The following is a 24,576-nucleotide window of genomic DNA, read 5'->3' as shown; positions in this document are numbered from 1 at the left end:
GTGTAAATATCTCATGTTACAACATGAAAACCTGCGGCTTATATTCAAGTGCGGTCTATATGTAGCCTACAGTATTTTCTTTAAAAATGTAGCTGGTGCGGCTTATACAGGTGCGTCTATAGTCCGGAAAGTATGTAAATTGTCCATGATGTTGAGTGTCAGCTGAGTGTCAACTGTTGGATACATTCACGCTCTCTTATGACGTAATCTCACGGTGCACTCCTCCTGATCGCAAAACAATAATGAATGGAAACGGTCATAAATTCGCATTTGCTTTTTGCGCATTTTCACAAAATCCGCTTTTAAATTCGATACATTTGGATGGAAACCCAGCTAGTGTAACGCTCCATTCCTCCTCACTGCGTTACTGTGGTTACCACGGTGACTTTTCACAGACGCCACCTCCACCTGAGCCGACAGCTCCGGTGTCTCTGCTGAGTTTCCGTGGTTACCTACCGTCACGCTGCCACTGAACGTAAAAACATGGCGACACCACATGGCAGCAGCACCGAGCTTACTGCTCCATGGAGATATGAATGATATGAACGGCTCATTCAGAGCTGAAAGGAACACTTCAGTTTGTTGATGGGGGGATTACTGGTTAATGAAAAACAGACTGAAGAACCAAATAATCGATTTTCGTGAATAGAGAACAGGAGAAGTTACACAATGTCCCTTTAACATGTAGTCATCAGGGTGCTCACTGGTCGAGTGGTTAGAGGACTGTCCCATGTTGGCATATGTCTATAGCACTGATAGGTGGTTCGACTCCCGACCAAGATGATCCTTAGCTCATGTCATTCACTTCTTTCCTGTCTCTTTGCACTGTCCTATCAAATAAAGTGTAAAAAAAACCCACCCCAAAATATCTTTAAAATAATGTGTTTTCATGTATGTTGGTTGTCAGTAAGAAATCTTCATAAGAATCTGCCCTGAAAAAGCCATGTAGTGGAACACAGCTTCTGCCTCCCATGTAAAACCTGTTCACCATCTGGAGCTGACACACCACTGGAGGGCCCTCTTCCTCTTCCTCTGCCTCTGCCTCTTCCTCTGCCTCTTCCTCTGCCTCACTCACTCACTCAGTTGCTCTGCAAAGGCAAATGAGGTGGTGTGTCTACTGTCATCTCTCCAGTAGGGTAAACAGATGGTTGTTGGTTTTCAAATTCAGTAGAACTGGTATTGTAAAGTTGACAGTCTGTGTCAGCAGAGTTCACACCGCGCACGGCACCGAGGAGAAAACAAGCTGACAAGATATTACAGGAGAGAGTGCAGTAAATGAAAATGAGAACATGACGCTGGAAAAGGCAGCAGAGTCATAAACACCTACCTGAGACTGAGAGGAGCTTCATTCAGCAAAATAGTCCACTTCTCTCAGACTGCCAACAGCCAGACTGATGAGGACATGGATTGTGAAAAAACAGAATTGAAATTCTTGTGAAATTTAGTCACATATGTAATAATATAACATAATTTATAACATTAAAATATTTGACCCTAAAACCACCTGTTTGTGGTGTGAATTAGCTTCTTTTGTTGCTTTCTGCTATAAAAAAATCATGACAAACTTGTTCTCTTAATTATAAGGAGTTGTCATTAGGATATAATGAGCAAATAAACAGATAAATCAATATACTTATTGGTATGGTGATTGGTTCGAAAAAAGCTATTCAAAATGCTTCCCTGATTTTTTGCCTTTATATAAGATTCTCCATTTATATATCTATATCTCTCCATCTGCTAGTACTGTTTGTCTTCTGGTGAATCAGTCTTGGGCCAGGTCTTTCTGAGGAGTGTGGGGAGAATCTTGACTAGGTATTGACCTTCTATGAAGTAAGTGTAAGTGTCGGATTGAGGGACAGAAAATGCTCTGTGTGTGTGTGTGTGTGTGTGTTGGGTGTGTGAGTCTGGATTTCACCACTGTTAAATTTGTATGTGTTTCTTTCACTTTTTCCTGGTTCCAGCTGCTCTGCACGAACCAGGTCCAGTCATTCATCTGAACTTTGCGTATGATTGGACAGAGGTCTGTTGATGTCAAATCAGCTCTTTGCTTGAATATGAATACAGCCCCCGGGGAAAAGAGAAGAGTTCAAAACATATCACATCAACCAGATGGATTTCAAAGTGAAATGTTTCAGAGCTATTTAACTTTAGTCTGTGGAGTGTTTTCAGAAAAGGACAGCACTTTGGCTCTGAAGAACAAGTCTATTTAAATAATGAACATAATGTAATTAAGGTAAAAGTGTCCTACTTGATAAATATAGGCTGAAGAACATTTGGATCAATACTTCTGCTTCTCTTTGCCAGTGGCAGTGAGGCACAGCTTAAAGGAGTCTGCATATCATTACGACTGAGTCAGTTCACCTGTGTGCACAGTGTTTGTGTTGATATGTGACATCATGTGAAGGCTTATTTCATGAAGGGAGAGGAAAACAGATTACAAATAATTGCCATCACCAATCATCAATATATATATATATATACAATTTACAATGCATCAGCTAGAAAAGAGTTTTTTTTTTTAAAAATCTGGAACTAACTAACTCACTCAGTACTCCACCACACAGCGAGTAGAGACCTTTCTACTGCAGATATTATACTTAATGGCCATTTGTACTTCATACAACCCCACTTCAAAAAAAGCTGAACTATCCCTTTAAAGGCAAGGCAAGGCAAGGCAAGGCAATTTTATTAGTATAGCCCGTTTTTCAAAGGGCTTTACATGGCATCGTAACAACATCCTCTGTCCTTAGACCCTCACATCGACTGAGGAAAAACTCCATAGAAAAGCCCTGTGTTAATCACTGATGACCTCTTGTGGTTGTAAATGATGGCTGCTAATACTATATTTCCTCATAGATGACATATGGCAACCTCAGTCTTGATATCAGGACAGTATGTGTGACACCTTATGTTTCTGTACACACACAAAGTGTTGATCTGTTTGTAAGCTTCTCCTTTCCCATCCTGCATTTCAAAGGCTCGATTTACATTCGGCCTGCGCTGCCTGGTGACCCGCCTGTCGTCAGTATAGGTGCTGCAAAGCACAACTCACAGCAGCTCTGTGTTTGATCTCAGAGAGAACAGAGAGGATAAACTACAGGCTGGAAGACGCCGCTTGGGAACAGTCTACTAAGTGATAATAGGCAGATTAGATTTGGGAGCCAAACAGCAATTTATTCCACTTTATCTCCTGCATTTAAATGTTAAAAGGAAACACTGGTTTCCTCTGAACTTTTAAAAAGGCACCAGGCAGATGTGCCCTGTGTTTTTCAGATAAACAGCTGGAATCTGCTGCTAACGATACATATACATAGTATAACCCACAGACACCAGTTGCTGTGACAAGTTGTGCCCTCAAGGAACACAGTGATTTCAAATTGCACACATTTACCTGTGAAATACTGCATAGGTACCATGTACTTCTGCAGAGACTATTTTTGGATTGAGGCAATTCTTTTATGAGGAGTTATGATACCGATCCAGATGTTACATGCTCAGAGCATCACAGACAAAAATCCAAATGTGCATCATTGACCACATACATTTTACATTTAATATTACAAAATATCTTTGCAACTTTATTTTAGAAGGGCAAAGTCAAGCAGTTTTAGGAAACACAAGAATAACTTTGACAATTCAAGTTTATACTGTTGTGCTTTGTCTCTCCCGCTACTATAGATTTCAATATTAGTTATATAAGCTGACAAAGAAACCTAAGAAATAAGGCCTGAGGCTGTAGTCAGCGCTGTGTGTGGGCATAGTTACATCCTTAGCACCGTTAGACCTCTGCCTCTGTGATAGATGGTGTTTGACGTCGGAGGAGGGCTGGAAACCTGTGGCACGTGGGTGAGCAGCTTCTAGTGCGTTGCTGTCTACAGGTCTGTGCTCGTCCCCCAAGGGCTTTCGCTGGGCCTCGAGTCACGTACGCGCCTCCATCAGCCCCTGTCCCCTCAGGACTGTGGCATCCTCTGGGGCTTAGCGATGCGTAAAGTATCCGCCACCTTCGACCGTCACTCTTAAACCGGGCTGTCACTCTGTCAGAGGAGTGAATTAACCACCGGCTCCAAGAGAGAAACGGGGCTTCGGCTGATATGGGTGTTTGGGAAGTGAGTTACTTTTACCCTTAAGCTCCACGGCACACCTTCAAATAACTTATGGTCTGATTAAAATGCAGGGTAGTATTCTGGGGGATTTATGAATTTACACCTAATGCCTCATACCTGCTCAGCAGACTATAAAAAGTGAGGCTGTTTACCAATAAACAGGGTGTAACTGTGCCTGTGCTATTTAGGGCCAAGGAGTGTGCTTGATCCAAAAGGAAGTTGGAATCAAAATCTTAATCAATATATATGAGAAACCTGTGACACAGAGGCTAGCTGCATCTTTATTTACAGTCTATGATGATGAGTGAGTGACAGTTACAGTATAAAGCCCCCACAACTCTCAAAAAGACACTTTATGTAGGCTGCTGCTGCCCATATCCCACCTAGATAATATGCATTAGAGCCTGCGTGTTAAAGGGATAGTTCAACAAATTGGCCCATTGCCATAATCCCTATAGTTTAGGAGTAGGTTTGTTACCTTTATTTGTTGGTGCAAGCTATTTTTAGAACGGTGGAGCAGAGCCGTGAGCTGCTCAGAGCTACGCTACGGAGGCTAATGGAATTTCTTGGTTTCTCTCATCAAACTCATCAAATACACAGTCCAACAACTCCAAAACGCTCTGGTGGACAAGTTGTAACCTGCACATTCACCACGCTAGATAATAACACAACGTTATGAGACAGAGGTAAATTAATGCAAAACCGCTGATGCGCGTTCCCGTCGGGCAGTTTTTCAGCAAGCAGTCTCTGCATTTACCTCATTCTAAAAAATAGCTTGCACCGAGAATTAAAGGTAATGAACCTACTCCTAAAACTATAGGGATTATGGCAATGGGCCAATTTGCCAAAATGTTGAACTATCCCTTTAACGACTAAGGGGGTATGAACTGTCTTCTGACTAATAAAGGTCAGCTGCCCATTGGAGGATGCTGGTGTATCATATGGTGAGCTGTACCATTTCAGATGCATGTGTGCAGCTGCCAGCTAAACTTCATTTCCTCTTTTCTTTGGCCGTGTTTCAAATGAATATGAATCTGTAACAGCCTGTGAGTGCTTTTTTCTCTCTACTGGTTGTTTGTATTTATTTAGGGGATTTGTTTCAGCCCATTACCCTGACCTTCAGTACCCTGCCTATGGTGCTTTGTGGTTCCAGATGGTGCAACAGCTCAGCTAGATGGGATCATCTTTTTTTTTTCCTTAAACATGTTAAATGTGTAAATATGACCCCTGTCAGTCTGAAGGTGCTTCTGTCCATTTCCGTGCTGTGTACTCAACCTTAACGCCTTGCAGGAGATTTAACTCTTAATCAAACAAGTATTTGACATTTCCTAGAGACTATTACAGTAATTTAGATTTACACTGAGACGCATTCTGAAACCACCAGAACACCTTTATTTATTGTAATCACAGCTGTCGTCTTAGTTTGGACATAAAAAAACGTATGCATGAACGTTTCTCCCATGATTCCTTGTCTGAATTTAAATGATGTCAATGTTAAAAGACAGCACCACCAACCTAAGTGCATCATCCTCCTGTTAAAAGTCCCATATACTGTAAGGGATGTCCAGATGTCCATGTCTTCTTAAAGCTGGTGTCTGTATAAATACTGTGAAAGTAGAAAAGCTTCAGTGCACAGAGAGATACAGAAACTGAGCCTTGAAACCAGCTGCAGCTAGGAGTGTAACTCCATGAGGTCACAAGAAAACAGTCACCATACTCACCTCAAGCCCTATCATCCAACCTTGCAGGATGTAGTTCCTATGAATGTTTACACATACATTACCCTGAAGCCAATCAGAAGAGAGCTCAATGAATGCAGAACAGACAGGTTAATTTACAGGCAAGACAGATAACACAAAGATGTTTCACAACATTCAGTTCATACTGTCCTTCTAGCAACTTTTGAGCTGCTACACAACAAGTCTACAACACACAGGGCAAATGACCAGGCAGATGAAAACCAGACAAACAGAAAAGCAGGCAAGAAACACCACAACTTAGAAATATGATCAAGAGGCGGACCCACAACAGAACACCTATGTTTGTGACACCATGCAGAACTCATGGAAATCATGCCTGAGCAGCTACATGAACTGCTGCTCGTATGTAATTGAAGCCCCGAAATGCGAAATTGTTCCGAAAAAAATACAATAAGTCTATATTTCAAGCTTGTTTGTAGCGGAAGCTCCTCGTCCTCTTCCTGGTATCCATTTGCAACCGTTGTATGCACTGCTACGCCAAGACCCCCTGTAACTCAGAGAAGCCACGGAGGACTCTGAAACTTCTCCCAGCCCTTAGTCCACATGAGGGGGAGGAGATAATGAGTGCAATTTCAATTTTGGGTGAACTATCCCTTTAATTTCCTCCCAGACTCTCCCTGTCAGCTAAATGTTCACATCCAGTTTGTAACCAGATTCTCTATTATAAATTCGTCTCCACTGTTGCTTCACTTGCTCTCTTGCCCTTGCAAAGATAAATGAGGTGGTGTACTGAGACTGAAGTTAATGAGTTTTTCAACGGTCAGTTAGCAAGCTCGTTAGCACAGCTCAGTTGCTAATGGGACCATAATTTCACACAGTTTATTCAAAAGATGGATTTGTTCTGTACCATATGGACTTGTGTCTCGAAAATGTTCCTGAGACATTCCTCTTTGGTGAGCTGATATCACTAAATGTGAGTCATGCAACATGGCTAATACTCTGGGATAGCTTCCTCCTCTCTGTTCCCTCAAAGGTCAGCGTTGTAAGCATGACTTGCTTTTCGTCAGTGGTGCAAATTCACATTGAGCTTTACTTGGAAGAGTTGAATTCTGAAGGTATTTCTGATTGATTGATGTTCATGAAACCAGGATGTAAACTCAGATGTACAATCTGAAAATGTAATACCTGGCCCAGCCCTGTTGCCAATGTGGAGGAATAACAACAGTGCTTTATTCTAACTCTGATAGTTACACATTTTCAGCAGAATTCCCATGCACATGAGCACAGGTTGTGGATACAGTGTCATGTAAGTTGAAACCATAGTTGGAACACTGATTTATTAGCAAAGTGAGACAACTCGTTAGTACCACAGGTGAGAGAAATGAAAATCAGTATATTCAGGAAGAACTACGTACAATAAAAGGTTTGAAAGAAAATGGTGGTCCACTCCTATAGTTAATGTATTTACACAAAAACTTACTGACACTTACAAAAGGACAAGGCCAAAGACTGATGCTGCTCTCAGGTTTCTGCCAATAGACTGATGGAAATCCCAGGAAGCTTGAGTGGCAAAATGTTGTGGAGGAGCCAGTTCACACCGCAGACGAAACAGGCTGGGCCGAGACAACATTCCAGTAGAAGGGTGTATAAAAATAAAAAAGAGTAACGTTCTGGCATCTTTTAGGCTACTATCCATTTCTGAGAAATGATTGCTCCAGGAAGTTGGCTCATTTACCTGAGATGTCGATTATCTATTCTGACATTTACTGCAAAGCGAATACATGTATGACCAGTTTAATAGGCTACCTACCTACTAAATAAGTTCTCAAAATCACAATGTGAATGACTCCTGGCATCCCAACCCTGTGGTGGTACTGCACCTTAGTTGTAATGGTAGCTGACAAACATGCAACTGCATCGATACTAGGGGTGCAACGGTACAGGTAGCCCACGGTACAATACGTACTTTGGTTTTTGGCCACGGTTCTCGGTACGGTTTCGGTATGTGTTTTGTGCAGAGAACTTTTTTTTCTCCCAAAATAATGTTTATAATTTATAATATTTATAATATAGCTCTCCTCTCTCTCTATCTCTCTCACTCACACACACACACACACACACACACACACACACACACACACACACACACCTGAACTGTCTGTGAACAGCCCCTAGCTCCTCCCTCTGCACACTCCTTTAGTCTTTCAGTAGGTGAACACTCTGAAGCCACTTTCAAACAGAGATGGCGCTATATTGCTGTCATGGAAGACGTCACTATGCTGCAGCCACAGTCTCTCACTGGGAAAGAAGGAGTTAGTCTATTGTGTTTTTTTTAAACAGCCTTTCACTACCTCTCATCCCTGTCAGTCAACTCCTGCTCGACCTCGGTCTCTCTATCGCGCGCGGACACGCGGGCACGCGGACACGCGACCACACACATGCAGTGTGCATGGACAGAGTCCTGCTGGAACTCTAATAAAAGCTAAATGTGCTAAATCGCGCTAATAACTAATTAATTTTCCCCGCGATTGCGATCAGCGACCGCTCATGCCGCCGCCTGTTTGTTTTTGTTTTTTTTCCCCCCCTCTTCTGTGTGTGAGGCTGAGCCATGGATGTATTATATTAACTGGATACCGGACCGGAAAATGGCCGCCGTTCATTTCAATGAAAGTTGCTCGCCTGGCGCATACGCCGAAAAAGTTTCTGACTTCCGGGTTTACTTCCGCGTTATCGGGCCCATAGAGCATGCGCAGTTGAGTCACCCCCCATGATGCTCTGCGGTCTCCCATCATGCCCTGGGGCAATGAGAACGAGCAACCGCCGTTCTAGTTTTGGCGCTGCGCGTTCATGTATGTGTTAGTTGTGGATTTAAGGAATGAGTAATAAGACTTTTACAGGACTCACACGGACTTTAAAACAAAGATAATGATTTAAAATGTAAGACGGCCGATCGTAGGTTTACTACGGTCGTTTATATGATCGTTAAATCGTTTTGACAGTTAATTAATATACGATGTTACACTGAAAACAAGTTAGTCCGAACCTGTAAGCTTAAATCACAATGGAAAATAAATCATAATTAACTGTATTTTTGTTAAACATGACAGAGATGACCACAGAACACCTCAAATAATGTAATGAGGCTTTACTCTTACCTTTTGCTGCAAAGTTCACCAGTTGTTACAGGATGTTGGTGGAGGTATTATAAACTTAGTCACACGTGTTTTGTTTTTATCAACCACACTGTGATTAAAGAAAGTTAGAGCTCTTTGGCAAATGCATCTTCCTTTTAATAATTGTCTGTACTGGCTGTGTTCATAGTTTCATCATCATCATCATCATTAAGCCTTCAGGTGGATGAGACTCTTTGTAATTCAACAGTTTAACCTTACAATATTTCCACAACACGCAGAATATCAGTGTCCACTAAATACAGCTGTTACAGAACCAGACATTTTAATTAAACACGATGCCCCAGACACAGTTGATGTTGGATTTGGTAGAAGCAGAAAAAAGTCACAAGCATGTTTGTTTTTTTCCGAACAATTTAATAATATGATTATGAGTTTAAGTGATCATTTAGCTACTGACACTGAACAAACACACACTGACGACGGTGAGGAGGAGGAGGATGAGGAGGAGGACGTCCACGGTTCTTCCTCCGGCCCCGGTGAAGACGGGGAGCAGCTGCACCGTCAGGACACACACACGACACACACCGACCATGGAGGAGTCTGGAGAAGTCTCGGTTCCTACATTTTACCACCGTGGCATTATTAAGCCGTAAAATAAATTAACGTGGACGTTGTGAACGGAGCAACAGGTGTTGAACATCAGCCGCGATGAGACACTGTTGACACACACACACACACACACACACACACACACACACACACACACACACACACACACACAGACACATACAGACATCATTTGACACACACAGACACACACAGACAGCATAAATGACTTATCAAGCTAAAATTACTGAAAAATATGAGTTTTACAGGAGCAGTAATGTAAAACAGTCCGGTTTCACGTCAGTAAATGCAGTCATTACGAGGCGATCTCATCAATTAAAACGTTACGTTTAAGAATACGAGTTGACAAGAGACTAATAACAGACATTAAATATCATGAAGTTGATGTGAACAAACAAAAACTCACCTTTGAGCCGTGTTTTCCACTTTTCTGAGTGATTTTAGCACCGGACAGCGTCTCATTAGTTTCAGGCATCCTCGGTCCCGAGACACACACGACCGCGCACTGCTGGTGCACGGACACAGCCGTGACGTCACGGCCAGAAAAGAGACTTTTCTGTGGCTTTTCTGGCCGTTAGAAAACATTTTGACGGATAAAAAGTCCATGACTTAAAAATATGGAATACAAAGATTAGTAATTAACGGAGGTTACAGCTGGAGGTGTCCTGTGAACAGTTTTACAGGCTTCTCTTTTACTATGGCGGTCTATGGGAAAAATCCTTTTTGGGCCCCATGGGATTTTTTGTTGCAGTACCACGGGTGGTCACTGGGAAAAATCGGCGTGCCTGCTGAGAGGATTACAGGGGGGCTGGGCTGAGCTGCTGCACTTTCAGTTGCAGGGGGGGAGTCACTGTGAGTGTGTGGAGGCTCAACAGTGATTGGACATCAACTCGCGGGGGCGGGCTTTCGCCTTAAACGGCCAGGCACACACATACACGGCACAGCTGCCTGTAAAGCAGGAAGAGCTGATGGACGCTGAATCTGAAATACCGCGGTCCAAGAGCGTATTGCACCGCGCAGGCCGTACCGAACGGTTCGGTATTTTACCCAGAACCGTTGCATCCCTAATCGATACCATGGTTACTGCAGGAACAGTCATGGTTAGATTAGTTTGTATAAAGATGGTCATAATTAGGACTAAAAGATTCAATTAATAAACCACCTTTACAAACAACATGGTTGACTCTGATAATAGAAACAATGTAAACTGTTACTTTCACCTCTCTTATTTCATATTCATCCATCATCAAGTCCTCCCAATGTGAACTGTCTCTTAACAATGTCACTTGACCTTTTGCTGTGGTCATAGTTACCTTAAACACAACATGGTCATAGTTGTCCAATAGTTGTATTCCTCTTTGTTTCCATACCTTCTGACAGAGCTAATGTGATGTGCATTAGGAATGGGCAGGAAGAAGCTTCAGTGAATGGAGCCACAAGAAGGTCTCGGTCCACCCTTCAGTCTCTAAGCAAACAAATGAAGGACTAGAGTTGGTGTACAGGTGTTCACCTAAACTGTGAACTGGACTGGACCATGAATATGGATGCCATAGAGACAAAGCCTGTTTGTCTTAAGTTTGTCCTAAGGAGGCTCAGGTACTCTGATGTCTGCAGTGAAATGCTGCTCACGTTTTATGGTTCGATGGTGGCCAGTGAACTGTTTGTCTGCTTCAGCAGCATTTCCATAACTACACACTGCTCTGTCAACAGATAAAGTGTTCATAGCAAGTTATGGCTCCTCAAGGTGAGATTATCCAAGCAGACCTTGAGCTGACAGAAACACAAACTGTGCCCTTTTCATGATGACCCACATCACATCATATATAGTGCACACGTAGTCCCAAGAGGAAATTACAGCTTACTCTGCCTCCTGTTCGTTTCCTCTGTCTTCAGGAGCTGAACCTGAACGCCACACCACCAGTGAAATGGGACACATGGATCAGACTATATACTACTAGGCCCTGGCTACCACTTGGTCAAATAAAACAAGAAACATGACAACAAATTAATACTTCACCTGTTGCATATCATCATTTCGTGAAACTGACTGTTAGCTATAAAAGTGTCATGTGATGTGATAGGTGACCTCCCATGTCAGTGAGCAGACAGAGTCATCAGTTTCATGGCTGTTGGATGAAGGCCCAGCAGGGGTCCCAGAGGCTTTGTGGAGCCTCAAATCACATAAGCACCTCTGTCAGCACCTGTCCCCGAGGACAGTGGCGTCCTCTGGGGCTTCAAAGTGTAGAAGGTGCCTTTGACCTTCAACCATGTGTCCTGAGCTGCGCTGACAAAGAGATATGACAACAAGACTCATGAAAGGAGAAAGAGAAAGTAAGATCTGGAAATCCAAGCTCCTCATGTGTCATTATTAGTGTCTGTTTGATATTATATGCACATTTTTTGTGTATTTCCATCATTAATAATCCACATTTATACACTTTTGTGATATTACCTATCAAGTTGAGAGCGAGGACACAAATGGAGCTGTAATTCAAGGCACTGTTTACCAAGAAACTTTATTTCCTCCACACCTTACCAATGTATGAGTGTGTGTTTCTTCTGCTGGTGGTGTATTTATTTATACAGTTTTTTCTGTGATGCTTGATGATTGTCAGATGGTTCAACAGCTCTGTGTGGACAGAAAAGGTCAGTCGTGCAAGTGTTTGTTTTTTTAATGTGTAAAATATGTGTGATATGACTCCTGTCAGTCAGTTCATGCATATTAAAGGGGGAGTACAATAGAGTTTTCCTGCTTTATTGAAAATCCCTTCTGTCAAATCACCACCTGCCCTGCCCCCAATGTGTTGCCACTTGGTGACACTTGTCCCTCTCTGGCTGGGCCACAACTTCCAACTCATGCTCTGGCTGGGCAGCAACAGGCCATCCTCCAGCCTATGTGTATTGTATGTCAATCCTCTGCACCCCCCAGCTCTGAGGTGCCTCAGCCCATGGTGTCCTGTCTCATTGTCTAGCCTGCGTTGTGCCAGGCTGCAGCCTCCAGTGTCCAGTTGGCAGGGTGTCTGGCCCCCTCTCCACTCACTGTCATTTATTTGTTAGAGCACCCACATTCATCCAGATGTTCAGGGTGAAACATACAGTAATGCACAGCAAAGCACTGTAGGCTAGCAATCATTTGCAAATGTTTTGTAACCCAACTCCTTTTATTTGTACTCTCTTTATTTTGTTGCTTTGTTGTGCAGGGAAGGCTGTGTCCTTTGTGCCGTCATGTTTAAAAACTGTAGTGCAACCAGTCAACCCAGTCGCCAGCATGAAACGTTCACCATGGACTTTTCTGTAGTTTGCAGAATAGTCCATGGTGAACGTTTCCTGCTGGCGACTGGGTTGAACCAGTAGTACCACAACAAGTATGGGTGTGGAGGTGAGTCTCTTCACCGCTCTGTATGTAACTAGACTAGTTCCCAGAAATTAAACCAATTAAAATCCTCTGACATTCCAGTGCTCTCACTCAACGAGTGAACGGCTGTTAAAGGTTCACGTCCTTTACTTTCATTCCTTCATCTTCCTCTCTTTGTCTTCTTGTTTTTCTTTCACCAGGTAGAGAAACTGCAGTTGTTCCAGATTCTTCTATTTCCACTAAGCGAGAAAAGCCATTAATGGAGCTTTCATGTTTATCTGAGACTTCCCACCCAGTGGCCCAGTGCATTGTGCAGTCAACATTTACTGCATTGTAGAAAGTCAAAGCAAAAAACACCTTAACTTGAAAGTAGATACAGTGCTAAAAAATACCACTACATTTTAATGTCACCCATCATGCAGAGCAGGTGTTGTCATTAAAGGTTTTGTCTCATCATGCGCTCAGGCAGCAGACTGATTCGCCAATTGAAAGTAGCCACTAAGCACACAACAAGGAGCTTAAAGGTAAACTGTATAAAATGGGGGGAAAACCGTCACATCCAGCGTTCAGATTCTAGTTTGCAGCGCTTGCTCGCACTATCCCTTCCTGTTGGCAAAGTAGCGGTGGCCTTCAAGGACAAAAAAACTTGTTTACCATGACTGTGATGACTGAGAGTATTTCAGGAGCATGGAGCGATGAGGTGAAGGTCTAAACCATTTTACGACATGTCTGCTGTTTCCTCCTCCTTCTTTCCTTCTGCCTTCTTCTTCGTTGGTTCATTTATGAACGCGAAACATGCTCTCTGGTTGGCTGGATTTTCCATTCGGGCTACTGTACAAACATGGCGGTGCAAGATGGCGACACTCTCTACAGCAAGCTTGCTATATGTTTGTATAAAAAAAGAATTATATTATACAAATATATTCATGGGTAGCATATCCAGATTCTGCCAATAAACCTTGCCAATTATTACACACGGGACCTTTACAGTAACTGTATTAAGTTACCCTGTGTAAACAAGAGCCAACTAACCACAACTGGTGGAAATGAGTAGTGTAAGTGTGAGTAGTCCAAAATTGCAATGACATCAAATGCACTGGATGACAACACTGAAAATGTGTTTCAGTGTTGGGGAAAGCTGGCTAAACAATAATTTACAAACTCTTGTTAAAGTGTTGAGAAACTGCAGCTGTCTGTTGTTACTGCCTGTAGCTACGAGGCAACTAAACTTTAAAAAGTTCTGCCTGCAGGTGACTTCAAGATTCCCTCCTGATTTACCTTGCAATGGGAACCCTGTTCACAGATCATGTCAGTATCACACAACCTGGAAATATTATCGGTTCTATGTTGATGTTAGCTATAATAGTATGATTAGGAATGGATAATAAATTCATATTTCATTTGAACAGCAACATGTCTGCATGCAAGCATCCACCAGTTTTCCACACAATGTGGAAATACTGCAGTCTCTGGGCAACAAATTGAATCGTTGTCTAGTCAGACCGATTCGTTGTGAAGCCCCTTGGATAAGAGGCGAAACGTCTTCCTAGACAAATACAGGTCCATTTGCCTTTGATTCAGTTTGTTGCCTAGACATAATGATGACCTGGATGAATTAGAATATCCATGGATGGACAAATATTGCAGTGTACATGTTATTGTGCACAGCACATTCAATAACATAACATATAACCCCATTATATAATATAATGTGAAATGCTACCTTGTTTATGTTATTACACACTGTCTAATCCAATAGATTGTAATTGTTACACTGATGTTCTTGTGGTTTTAATTTTGGAAAGGCTGATACGAACTATTGAGTTTTGATTGAGAATTGTTCCGTGTTACACTTCGGTGGAATCAGCTGTCTATCTGTTTTGGTGAAATCAACAGGTCCAGTTCCACAGCATTCAGAGAGAGTCATGCGCGAGTGTGTGTGTGTGTGCGTGTAGGGAGGTTAAAAAAAACAACCTATTATTATTTCATCAGTTTGAGCATAGAAATATTAAAAGTGCAAAAGTGCCTCCCAAATATCAAGATATATTCCAAAATCTGAAATATGTGTGCTTTTTAGCACAGCAAACAACAAAACAACAATACAGTCCAAGAGGAATGAAGTGCAGCACTGACACACTCAAGTCCATAGTGGTTTCAATTAATTTAATTATATTGCCTTTATTATAACCTTCACAATAATTAAAGGGGTTAAATAATTAATACACAGAGACCTTTTGGAAAAATGTAATAATAACAATAATTAAAATTTGAATAAGTGTAATTTTTCTTTGTTGATATGTCACTTCACATCCCTACAGTCTCAGTAATTTTGTAACTTTTAAGGCCTCATATAAAATAAGATCAGCCACTGAGAAAGCACACAGCCTGTATTCAGAATGAGTCTTACAGCGATCCATCAGGACTTCTGTAACTTTGATGTCAAAGCAGTTACCACTCTCAGCTCTGCCTCAAGCCCCGCCCAGTTGGACACGCTCAGACTACACTTTCTGTAAGCCTGCATTTCTTTGTTGACTTTGTTGTCTTTGTTGTTTTGACAGTATGAACACAGGGTTGCCATGGTCAACAGGAAAGAGAGAAAAACAATCTGTGTATGTGTGAAGTATAACAAGGTTTTATCTATAATAACAGGTGACCCATGGCCAGAAATGTGTGATTCTTTTCCTAGGAAGAGCTCTGTGCTGGCATCAGATCTTATCCATCATCGTCCTTACTGACAGGAAATGAAGTGTGACAATAAAAAACACCAAATGCACAATAAAATGTAACACGTTTCAACATTATCAAGGTATGTCTTTGCAGTCTCCCAATCACCTAAGGATCAATCTTTAACATGTAATATTCTGAATAACTTATAGTTTTTAGTTCAGGTCCATTTGGTGCCTGGGTCTGACTGAGATACACCTTGAGCAGATACTTGCAGCACCACAATAGAGATGTATTTGCATTTTGAAGCTTGGGAGTCTGGACCTTGACAACCCCGGTAGGGCATATAATAACCATGACCTCACGAAGCTGTAAGAGGATGTTTATGTGGAATGAAACAAGAGTTTAGGAGCTGTATTCTGTGCAACATAAGTTAATGCAACAAAAGTAATACTTTGGAGGAGACCTGGGAGGGGATGCACTGGTCAAATAGAGAGGGATGGAGGAAGGGAGGGAAGGATGGTGGGATGAGAATGGGGACGACCTGAGAGAAGGCTGTAGTTACAGTAGAAGGTGCTTTGATGAGGGGAAGAAGGAAAGGTTTGTCGAGAAATCTGAGGCAAACCGATGAAGAAAGGATTGACCAGGTATTTGTACGCTTGACGAGTCCCTGTAAAACCTTGATGTGGCATTCAGTTGGAAGAGGAATGAGGAAACCGAGGCCTTACTGCCTACAGTAATTTATGAACTCTTGTTCACAAATGCTGGTAACTGCACCTGTCTGTTGTTATTGTCTGTGGCTACAAGCCAAGCGAAATAACTTTGAAAACCCTGCCTGCAGGTGACTTCAAGGTTCCCATCTGATTTATCTTGCAGTGAGATCCCTGTAAAGAGATCTGAAACTGATGGCTTCATGATGTCATGCTAACAGTCTGAAGCTAAAGCTGCATGACTGTGAGATGTCAGCATCACACAAACCTTGATGTGACATTCCATTGAATAATTAATTGATATGATAACAGTGGTCAGAGGCCAATGGTCAAGGTCACTGACCACAGCCGTTTTAGTAGTTTTATTATTGTTTTAGTACCGTTAGCTGGTTGCTTCGAGTTCAGTGTGCAGGTTCTCGGCCGGCGAACCCCCGCATCTCCTCCAAATATGGAAAGTAGACTCCCACTAGAATCCAGTTCCTTTTTTTTTTAAGGAAAGCACAGTCAAGAGAGAGACAGGATTTGCAGAGGCAGAGAGGAGGGAATGACATGCAGGAAAGGGCCACTTGATGCAGGATTCAAACCTATAGTGAGGACTGTAGCCTCAACAAATGGGGCGGCTGCTCTACCAACCAAAGAAATGTTTTGTGAAAACAGGGAGGATTTACTGCGATGTATTTCCCGACAACTCTGAATTCTACCAGACTTGTTCCAGTTATTACAGAGACAAAGCATTCTATTGTACAAAACATACCATCCTGCATGGGTCATTAGCTCAACCCTACCTTTTACAGTCAAAGGATGTCCACGATTCAAAATGAAAGTGACATAACAGCAAGGAATATCCTCCCTAACTACTTTTGAACAGATTATGCACACATACAATATGCAACATGTGCACATACAAAACAGTTTTAAACAGCCCAACACCTCAACGTCTCTTATCAATACAGGTATCAGTACAGGTAAATACAGGTAAACTAAACAAAATACCCAAATTCCATCTTTGCTTCCCAGATGCAGAACAAGGCTACCTGTTCCCCTTTTGTCATGCTGAACTAGGTTAATAAGCTGGGACTAGTTTTATATGCATTTGTAGAAATCTCTTCATCTATCATATCATCATTTAACAAACAAGAACCAGAAATTGCTTATCAGTATTTAAAATATTTCTCATTTATTATAGAGACAGTATGAATGTCCATTCCTAGGTTTGAGCCAGCAAACAAGACTGGTGGCTTCACAGATGTATGATACGTATGATACTGGCATGTCACCATGAGGACAGATATCCAATCAGGGTTGTCCTGCAGTCACAGCCTCTGAGTTCATCACTTGTTTTGGTTTAAATATCTTTGGCAGTACGAATTGCTAAAAGTTGTCACACCAGGTAGTTTTTTCTTTTTTGAAAAGATGTGTGGAATGAAAACATTTCCCCTAGCTTCCCAGAACAGCTAGCAGAACCAGTTTGTGTTGGAATTGAGCACAGGTCCAGTGTGTATATAAGCGACCCATGATGGGATGTAAGACAGTGGCTCGAACACATCCTGAGGTTCATTCTGCAACACCATCAAGACTCACAATCACAGAGACAAGATGAAAGCTGTTGCAGCCTTCATGCTGGTGCTGTGTTACCTGGCTGGTAGTCATGGTAAGTCACTGTTAGATGCTTTTTATTACAGAATAGATTTTTAAAGTATATGATATAGTATAATGATGAAATGAATGACATTGTTGTTTCCTCTCACATAATGACTGTGGATTTGTCTTCACAGCATGGAACTGCAGACAGGGACCAAGGCTGAGTGGTATCAAGCAGATTGATGCTGGACTCGGAAAAGTGGTTGCAACAACCACGTCCAATCGGCCGTATGTCCTAATTGGATCAAGGTGGTACCTTCTTGGCTCTTTCTTCGTCAAGCATATCTCGGTTGGACCAGCTGGACTGTGGGGGGTCAGCACCTCAAACCGAGTGTACAAGAGTGTAGGAGGCAACATGCTACAGTCCAGCGGTAACTATTGTTATCTCCACATGAACAAATATCCAGTCTATGTGGACTTATCTGCCTCTCATCACTGATTTCATTTAGTTAACTGTATAATACAACAATGCTAGGGCAGCACTGTAATTGAAGACGAAATGCCTTGTGTCGATGTGTTCTTCAGGTACGAGTCTGCAGCAGGTGGATGCTGGTGGTGATGGTCAGGTAGCTGGAGTAACATCTAGCATTTACGGCTACTGTCTGAGAGAGACCACTGCTTTGGCCTACAAGGGAGTGGGCTCCCTGTCCTGGAGTTACCTGGGAAGGAGGCTGAGGTACCTCAGCTGTAGCCCCAACAACGGCTGCTGGGGAGTCGACACCAGTTACCGGGTCTACGCCACACAGGTTTGGATCTGAGACATCAGTGATATTTCATGTCAGCAACTTTCTTCACCTATGGATCACAGCAGTAACACCATGCATATGCTTCTATGACAGAGAATGACATCAACCTGTAGCGCAAGTGGCTGGTCATACGTGTCAGGGCAAACCATGACAATGATTGAAGTGGGGACCGACGGAAGTGTTTTTGGAGTGAATAGAAGTGGCCAGGTGTACCAAAGGTAAGCCTTACTGTCTAGCATTGACACCCACATGTCTATTTTCATGCACTTAATGGTAAGCAAAATTGAAAAGTAATCATAAAAACTATAATTCCTCATTGACGAATTCATCTTTACAGCTTGTACCTCAAGTGTTTAAGTGTGAATCTGAAGTGTTGTTTCCAATTAGAGTAAATGTCTGATCATAAATAAATGTACATAAACTTTATGCACAATGAAAAAGCCAAAATAACCTCAAAGAGAAATCTTCAGAAGTCTTGAGCAACACTTCTGCCGATAAAAACAAATGATGACTTCTCTCTCAACAGACTTGGCATCTCCAGCAGTCGACCCTATGGCACAACTTGGCGGAACGTCCCAATCTGCTTGACTGCTCGCCACGTGGCGTACGACCTGGGCCGCCTCTGGGTTGTGACCACCTCAGGTACACTGATGCGGTGCACACACTAATCTCTAGACCGTCTTGATTGTCATCACTGTATTTTCCAGTCCTTCATTGGATTATCACTTGCACATGACTTACAAATAATCAGTGATCAATTATTTTTCTCTGTGTGAAAGCTCTGGTGTAACTTCTTATTCAGCTTATGTTTATTTCATAAATTTGTATATGGGAATTGGGAAAATTCTGCAAGAAGAAACTCATTCATATGTTATGATCACTTTTACAAAACTGACAGTTTGCTAGATGACATCATTTCTACTATATTAGTAAATTGTATTATAATTGTGCTGCTGTAAATATGAAGGAGTTATAGGAGCTATTTGTAAGCTAGTTACTGCTCTCACTGTATGGCTGACATTGACGTATAGCTATTCACTTACCACACTGGACTTGAGATTAGCATGCTAACAAAGTAGCTCTGGCCCAATTATCTTATTTCCACAATTGACTGTTTAATCTGAAGATGACATTTTACAATGATGCATGTCCTTACCTTACAGTAATTCCATGTAAACACAGAAATGGTTGAGGCTGTGAATGCCAATTTCATGTAGCAATAACAAAAACTTACAACTAGCTCCTTTAAAGTATAGCGAAGGAAAAGTTACACTTTGTTGATTCTTGTGAACATGTTAACGTGTGAAAATTGTGCATTCCCTTTAGTTTTGGGATTCTTTATGTTTCACCAATCCTGCAATTGAATGAGAACAACAAAGTTATTTGTGCTGCTTCAGTGTCACATACTTCCTGATCTTAATTTAATCAATTTATCCTTAATGTCAGTAATCATACAGTACCGTCATTTTAAAGCCTATTTGTACTTTTAAACTCAAGTAAAGGGTAAAAACAAATACAAAACAAAATAGCAAAAGCCACTTGACATTATAGACAATATAATACTTTGTATGTTTTAAACTGAAAGTCTTTGTAATGATTAACATCTGTAGCCTACTACTGCTACTAACTCTGATTGTTTCATGTCATGACTGTTTATGTCTTGATATGTCCTTGGAATAAATAATAATATTGGTTCTTACCAATGCTTTGTATCATATTTATTTAATGGTGTCCTAAATCATCCATTATGTCCGATAAGACATTATGGACAGTCAAATTTGATGCTCACTGTATGGAAATGAGGAAAATTCTGAAAAATAAACAGAAAAGAAGAAATTGGGTGAGAGCTGAACAAAAGCTGTCACTGGTAACATCAAAGTGTTAAAAGAACATGAAACATTTCTCTCAGCAATTGAAATGTATTTTTCGGTTATGGGAAACATTACAACAACCACTTTTTATTTTAACTTTTATTTCAATTTCTGTCATGTTAACTGCTTTAGTACATTTTGTTAATAATCCTGTCAGAGCTCCTGTGTCGCTATTGGGTGGAGGTCTGGCACTTACTGTGTGTCTGTACCCAGGCTAAAAAGATAGCTAAAGCTAAAAAATAAATAAATATCAAGGCATCCATAGATAATGGTGTACTACATACACATAAACCAAACTCTACAACTTGTGTGCTGTATCATGGTAACATAAATAAAAAATAGTCTTGAGACTATAACACTACTAAAATTTGCGTAACTTGACTAACCTATGGTTAACAAGTCTCTCTGACATTTAGATAGAGAGCTGGAATCTGCAGCAATCAGGGTGAACTGAATGGAGGACAAAAGCAGTAAAAGGGCTTGTATTAATTAGTCTCAGCAGTACACACAGCTACAGTGAGCCCAATGTGGAAAAGTGACAGTCAGTCAACACGTATGGTACACAGTATAAACAAAACTTAAGTGTCACACAGCAGTCATGTGAGTTTAAAGGTACAGTGTGTCCAAAAAAAAAAAGACCAGCAGTTTGAAAAGTGTGCACACAGCACTTCCTTGGTTGGGTTTAATGTATGTTCATCCAATTTAAATCAATTGCAGCAAATATAAAATATGTTCCTTCAATGTGATAACAACATTTTGCCCTTCTTGCTGTTGTGAAAGTAAGTTAGACATTACAGGAAACAGCTTCATACTGTCTGAAATTCACTTAGATGTATGTGAAAATCCTAACACACACATACGCAGAATGCAGAATCATAAAATGTGCCTAAATAACACATTCATGTAGAATGTGTATTCACTGTAATGGATGTTATAATTTTATTCCATAGTGTGCTCCACAGTGCTACTATATACTATTACCATTGTAGGGCCCAATGACCCACCTGGTAGACCACGTTCCATTAATGTTATGGTTTGTCTCCTGTTTCCTGTTTTATTGTGAAATTCCCTATGTCTTGTCTTCCTGTGCTCTCCCTCCTGTGATTAGCTCATGTGTCTCACCTGTGTGTACCTGTGTCTTGTTTCATGTATTTTACCTCAGTGTCTTCCCATTGCCCTTTGGTTGATCGTCTGCTTTCATCATCGGTGTACCTGCTTTTGTGCTTAGTGTGTAACCATGAAGTTCCTGCTCGGGGACTGGGCAGATCTGTCCCACTTGCTTTCTCCCCCACTCCGTTGTGGGAGATCTCCCACAGAGTAAAAGAAATACACTTTCTTTCTCTCCCTGGCTCGGCTCGAGCGCGGCTGAACCCGGCTTGAGCCCACACGGGCGCGAGCCTGCTGCAGCTGCCGCTCCTACTGTCAGCAGACTGGGGGAGGAAAAAAAAAAATTATTTGCTCGATGCTTTGGTTGGGTTTAGGCAATGAAGAAAGGAGTTGGTTAAGTTTAGTAAAAAGCCCAGGTGGAGGCTAGACAGGCTAGAAGCATAATGAGAGTTATATGTCATTAATATGAAGTATTTTCTTGTTTTGCAGCTAATTATGCACATGATCCGTTTGACCCCCCAAAAATAAAAAAGGATCAATGTGCACCCTCCGTTTCCTTTCTGATTGTGTTCGTCTGTCTGTTCGGAGTAGGGGGTTTCGGAATGGAGGGTTTTCCCCAGTAGCCTTTTCAGAATAGCGGGGTCTTTAGAAAGAATAGGAAACCCTGCTATTACGAAGAATGGAAGTCTATTTTCGGAAAGGCGGGGTGTAACCCTCCATGTCAGTGGCTGCATTTGGGTCCAGTTTCTCCACAAATTGTAACAGAACAAACCACTATGGACCCAGCAGAGACCATTCAGTATGACCAGGGCCCAAGGTGTAATCTGGATCAAAGTTATCTGGCTGAGAGGCAAGGAGCACTGCTCATGTTTTTCCTCCATCTTCTGATGCTGATGCTGACACCACCCTCACTCCCAGGCCAGGTTGATGCCATGGAGAAATCAGGGCCTGAGCTGCAGAGGAAAGGACAAGGCAGAATACTTTCTGCTGTAACAGCTGTAATGAATATATTTCTCATTTTGGTTGTACTGTACTGTTTTGGTGTGTGATGCCGGCATGTCAACATGAGGACAGAAATCCAGTCCGGGCTGTCCTGCAGCCACAGCCTCTGAGTTCATCTCTTGTTTTGTTTTGGTTGAAATATTTCACACTGGCAGGTACAAATTGATAAAAGTTGTCACAGTGGGTATTTAAAAAAAAAAAAACTTTCCTCCTAGTTTTAATGATAACAGCAAATGCATATTTGCTTAGTATCAGAGGTTTATGTGAATGCTGCTTATATTCCCAAACAGCAGGGGGCGTTCGGTGTCTGAGTAGTTGAACCACAGGGGTCAGATATGTTGGTTGTTTTCCTGTCTACATGTGATGAAGACAAGTTTGATAAAGTACCTTCTCTTTCAAGTAACGGTGTCGTTATTGAGAACCCACAACAAAAATAGTACACTAGCTCCCCTGAACAGCTAGCAGAACCAGTTTGTGTTGGAATTGAGCACAGGTCCAGTGTATATATAAAGTGACCCATGATGGGATGTAAGACAGTGGCTCGAACACATCCTGAGGTTCATTCTGCAACACCATCAAGACTCACAAACACAGAGACAAGATGAAAGCTGTTGCAGCCTTCATGCTGGTGCTGTGTTACCTGGCTGGTAGTCATGGTAAGTCACTGTTAGATGCTTTTTATTATAGAATTGATTTTATACGTACAGTAGTATGATGAAATTAATGGCATTGTTGTTTCCTCTCACATAATGACTGTGAATTTGTCTTCACAGCATGGAACTGCAGACAGGGACCAAGTCTGAGTGGTATCAATCAGCTTGATGCTGGACTAGGAAAAGTGGTTGCAACAACCAGGTCCAATCAGCCGTTATGTCCTGATTGGATCAAGGTGGTACAGTCTTGGCTCTGTCCTGCTCAGGCATGTCTCAGTGTTCAGTGCAGGTGACACAGGCAGGCTTTGAAGTAAACACGGTAATAGACACGGGAGCCGCTGTCAGCATTATCTCAGAGACTGTGTATGAAAGTTCATTCTCACATGTACCGCTGGAGGGCACGAGTGTCAAGCTGAAAACCTACACAGGTCAGCCCATCCCAGCGAGAGGACAGTTTTGACGATAAAGTCTCACACTTCCTGCACAACTCCCAACAGCAAGACTGGCGAATCACCAGCTGACTTGTTTTTAAAGAGGTACGTGCAAACCAGATTGGACTTCCTGAAACCAAGCATCACAGAAACAGTGAGGAGGAAGCAGTATCGACAGAAGGAAGAACACGACAACAAAGCTGCAGAGGCAGTTTGACGTTGGTGAGCAGGTTTCTCACCAGACATTCTGGAGCAAACTCCTGAGAAGGAGTCAGCTGAGTTGGCCGAGCAGAGGCTTGTTCAGGAACGGAGCTCCTGGCACCTGAGACCCCAGTGTCTGAGTTGCCATGGCTCCCTGAACAACCTGACCCAGCTACAGTGACTTTGAGGCGCTCACAACGTGCCACGCACTTGCCACAGTGTTACCAGAACTAAGCATGGAGATCAGAAGTTCTGAGGACTGTTGAGAGACTGATTGCTGAATTTTAGTTTATTAAAAGTTCAGAATTGACCTATGGCTAAGCCACGCCCCCAAACGCGATGAGCCAGTCACAGTGAGCATAGCTAGCCCATACACTCAGACATTCTCTGCGTCCATTGAAATGCATTGCAGTTAGTCAGTTTTCATTCGTTTTTATATGTTTTTTTCTTGACAGTTTAAGTTTAAAATGGTCATACGGTGTGCATGGGGTACATGCAACTCTGACACTAGGTATCCTGAGAGGCCACGGGGGAGATTTTTTTTTACCTTTTCCCAAGCCACATCTCAACCGAGAGAAGTGTCTGCTCTGGATAAAGTTATGCGGTAGACCACGACACCAACTAAACGTGG

The 24,576-nt window shown here is 42.0% G+C and overlaps 1 protein-coding gene and 1 long non-coding RNA gene across 2 annotated transcripts in view; both read left to right on the top strand.

Moving 5' to 3' along the window:
* Positions 1-12,812, top strand: part of LOC146962878 (uncharacterized) — a 46,632-nt gene extending 33,820 nt beyond the window's left edge. The window contains exon 3 of the long non-coding RNA XR_015035097.1: positions 12,765-12,812. This is a non-coding gene — a long non-coding RNA (uncharacterized LOC146962878). The remainder of the gene's footprint in view (positions 1-12,764) is intronic.
* Positions 12,813-17,813: 5,001 nt separating this feature from the next.
* Positions 17,814-19,378, top strand: LOC146962877 (fish-egg lectin-like). The gene is made up of 5 exons (XM_085769373.1): positions 17,814-17,944; positions 18,069-18,305; positions 18,460-18,680; positions 18,774-18,898; positions 19,207-19,378. Exons 1-5 carry the CDS (start codon positions 17,890-17,892, stop codon positions 19,346-19,348), a joined length of 780 nt encoding a protein of 259 aa, XP_085625499.1. The 5' UTR covers positions 17,814-17,889; the 3' UTR covers positions 19,349-19,378.
* The last annotated feature ends 5,198 nt before the right edge of the window (positions 19,379-24,576 follow it).

Source organism: Trachurus japonicus, chromosome 23 (genome assembly GCF_045865225.1).
Source record: "Trachurus japonicus isolate A0001 chromosome 23, Traja_1.0".
NCBI classification, from domain to species: Eukaryota; Metazoa; Chordata; class Actinopteri; order Carangiformes; family Carangidae; genus Trachurus; species Trachurus japonicus.
This window is presented reverse-complemented; position numbering and strand designations above follow the sequence as displayed.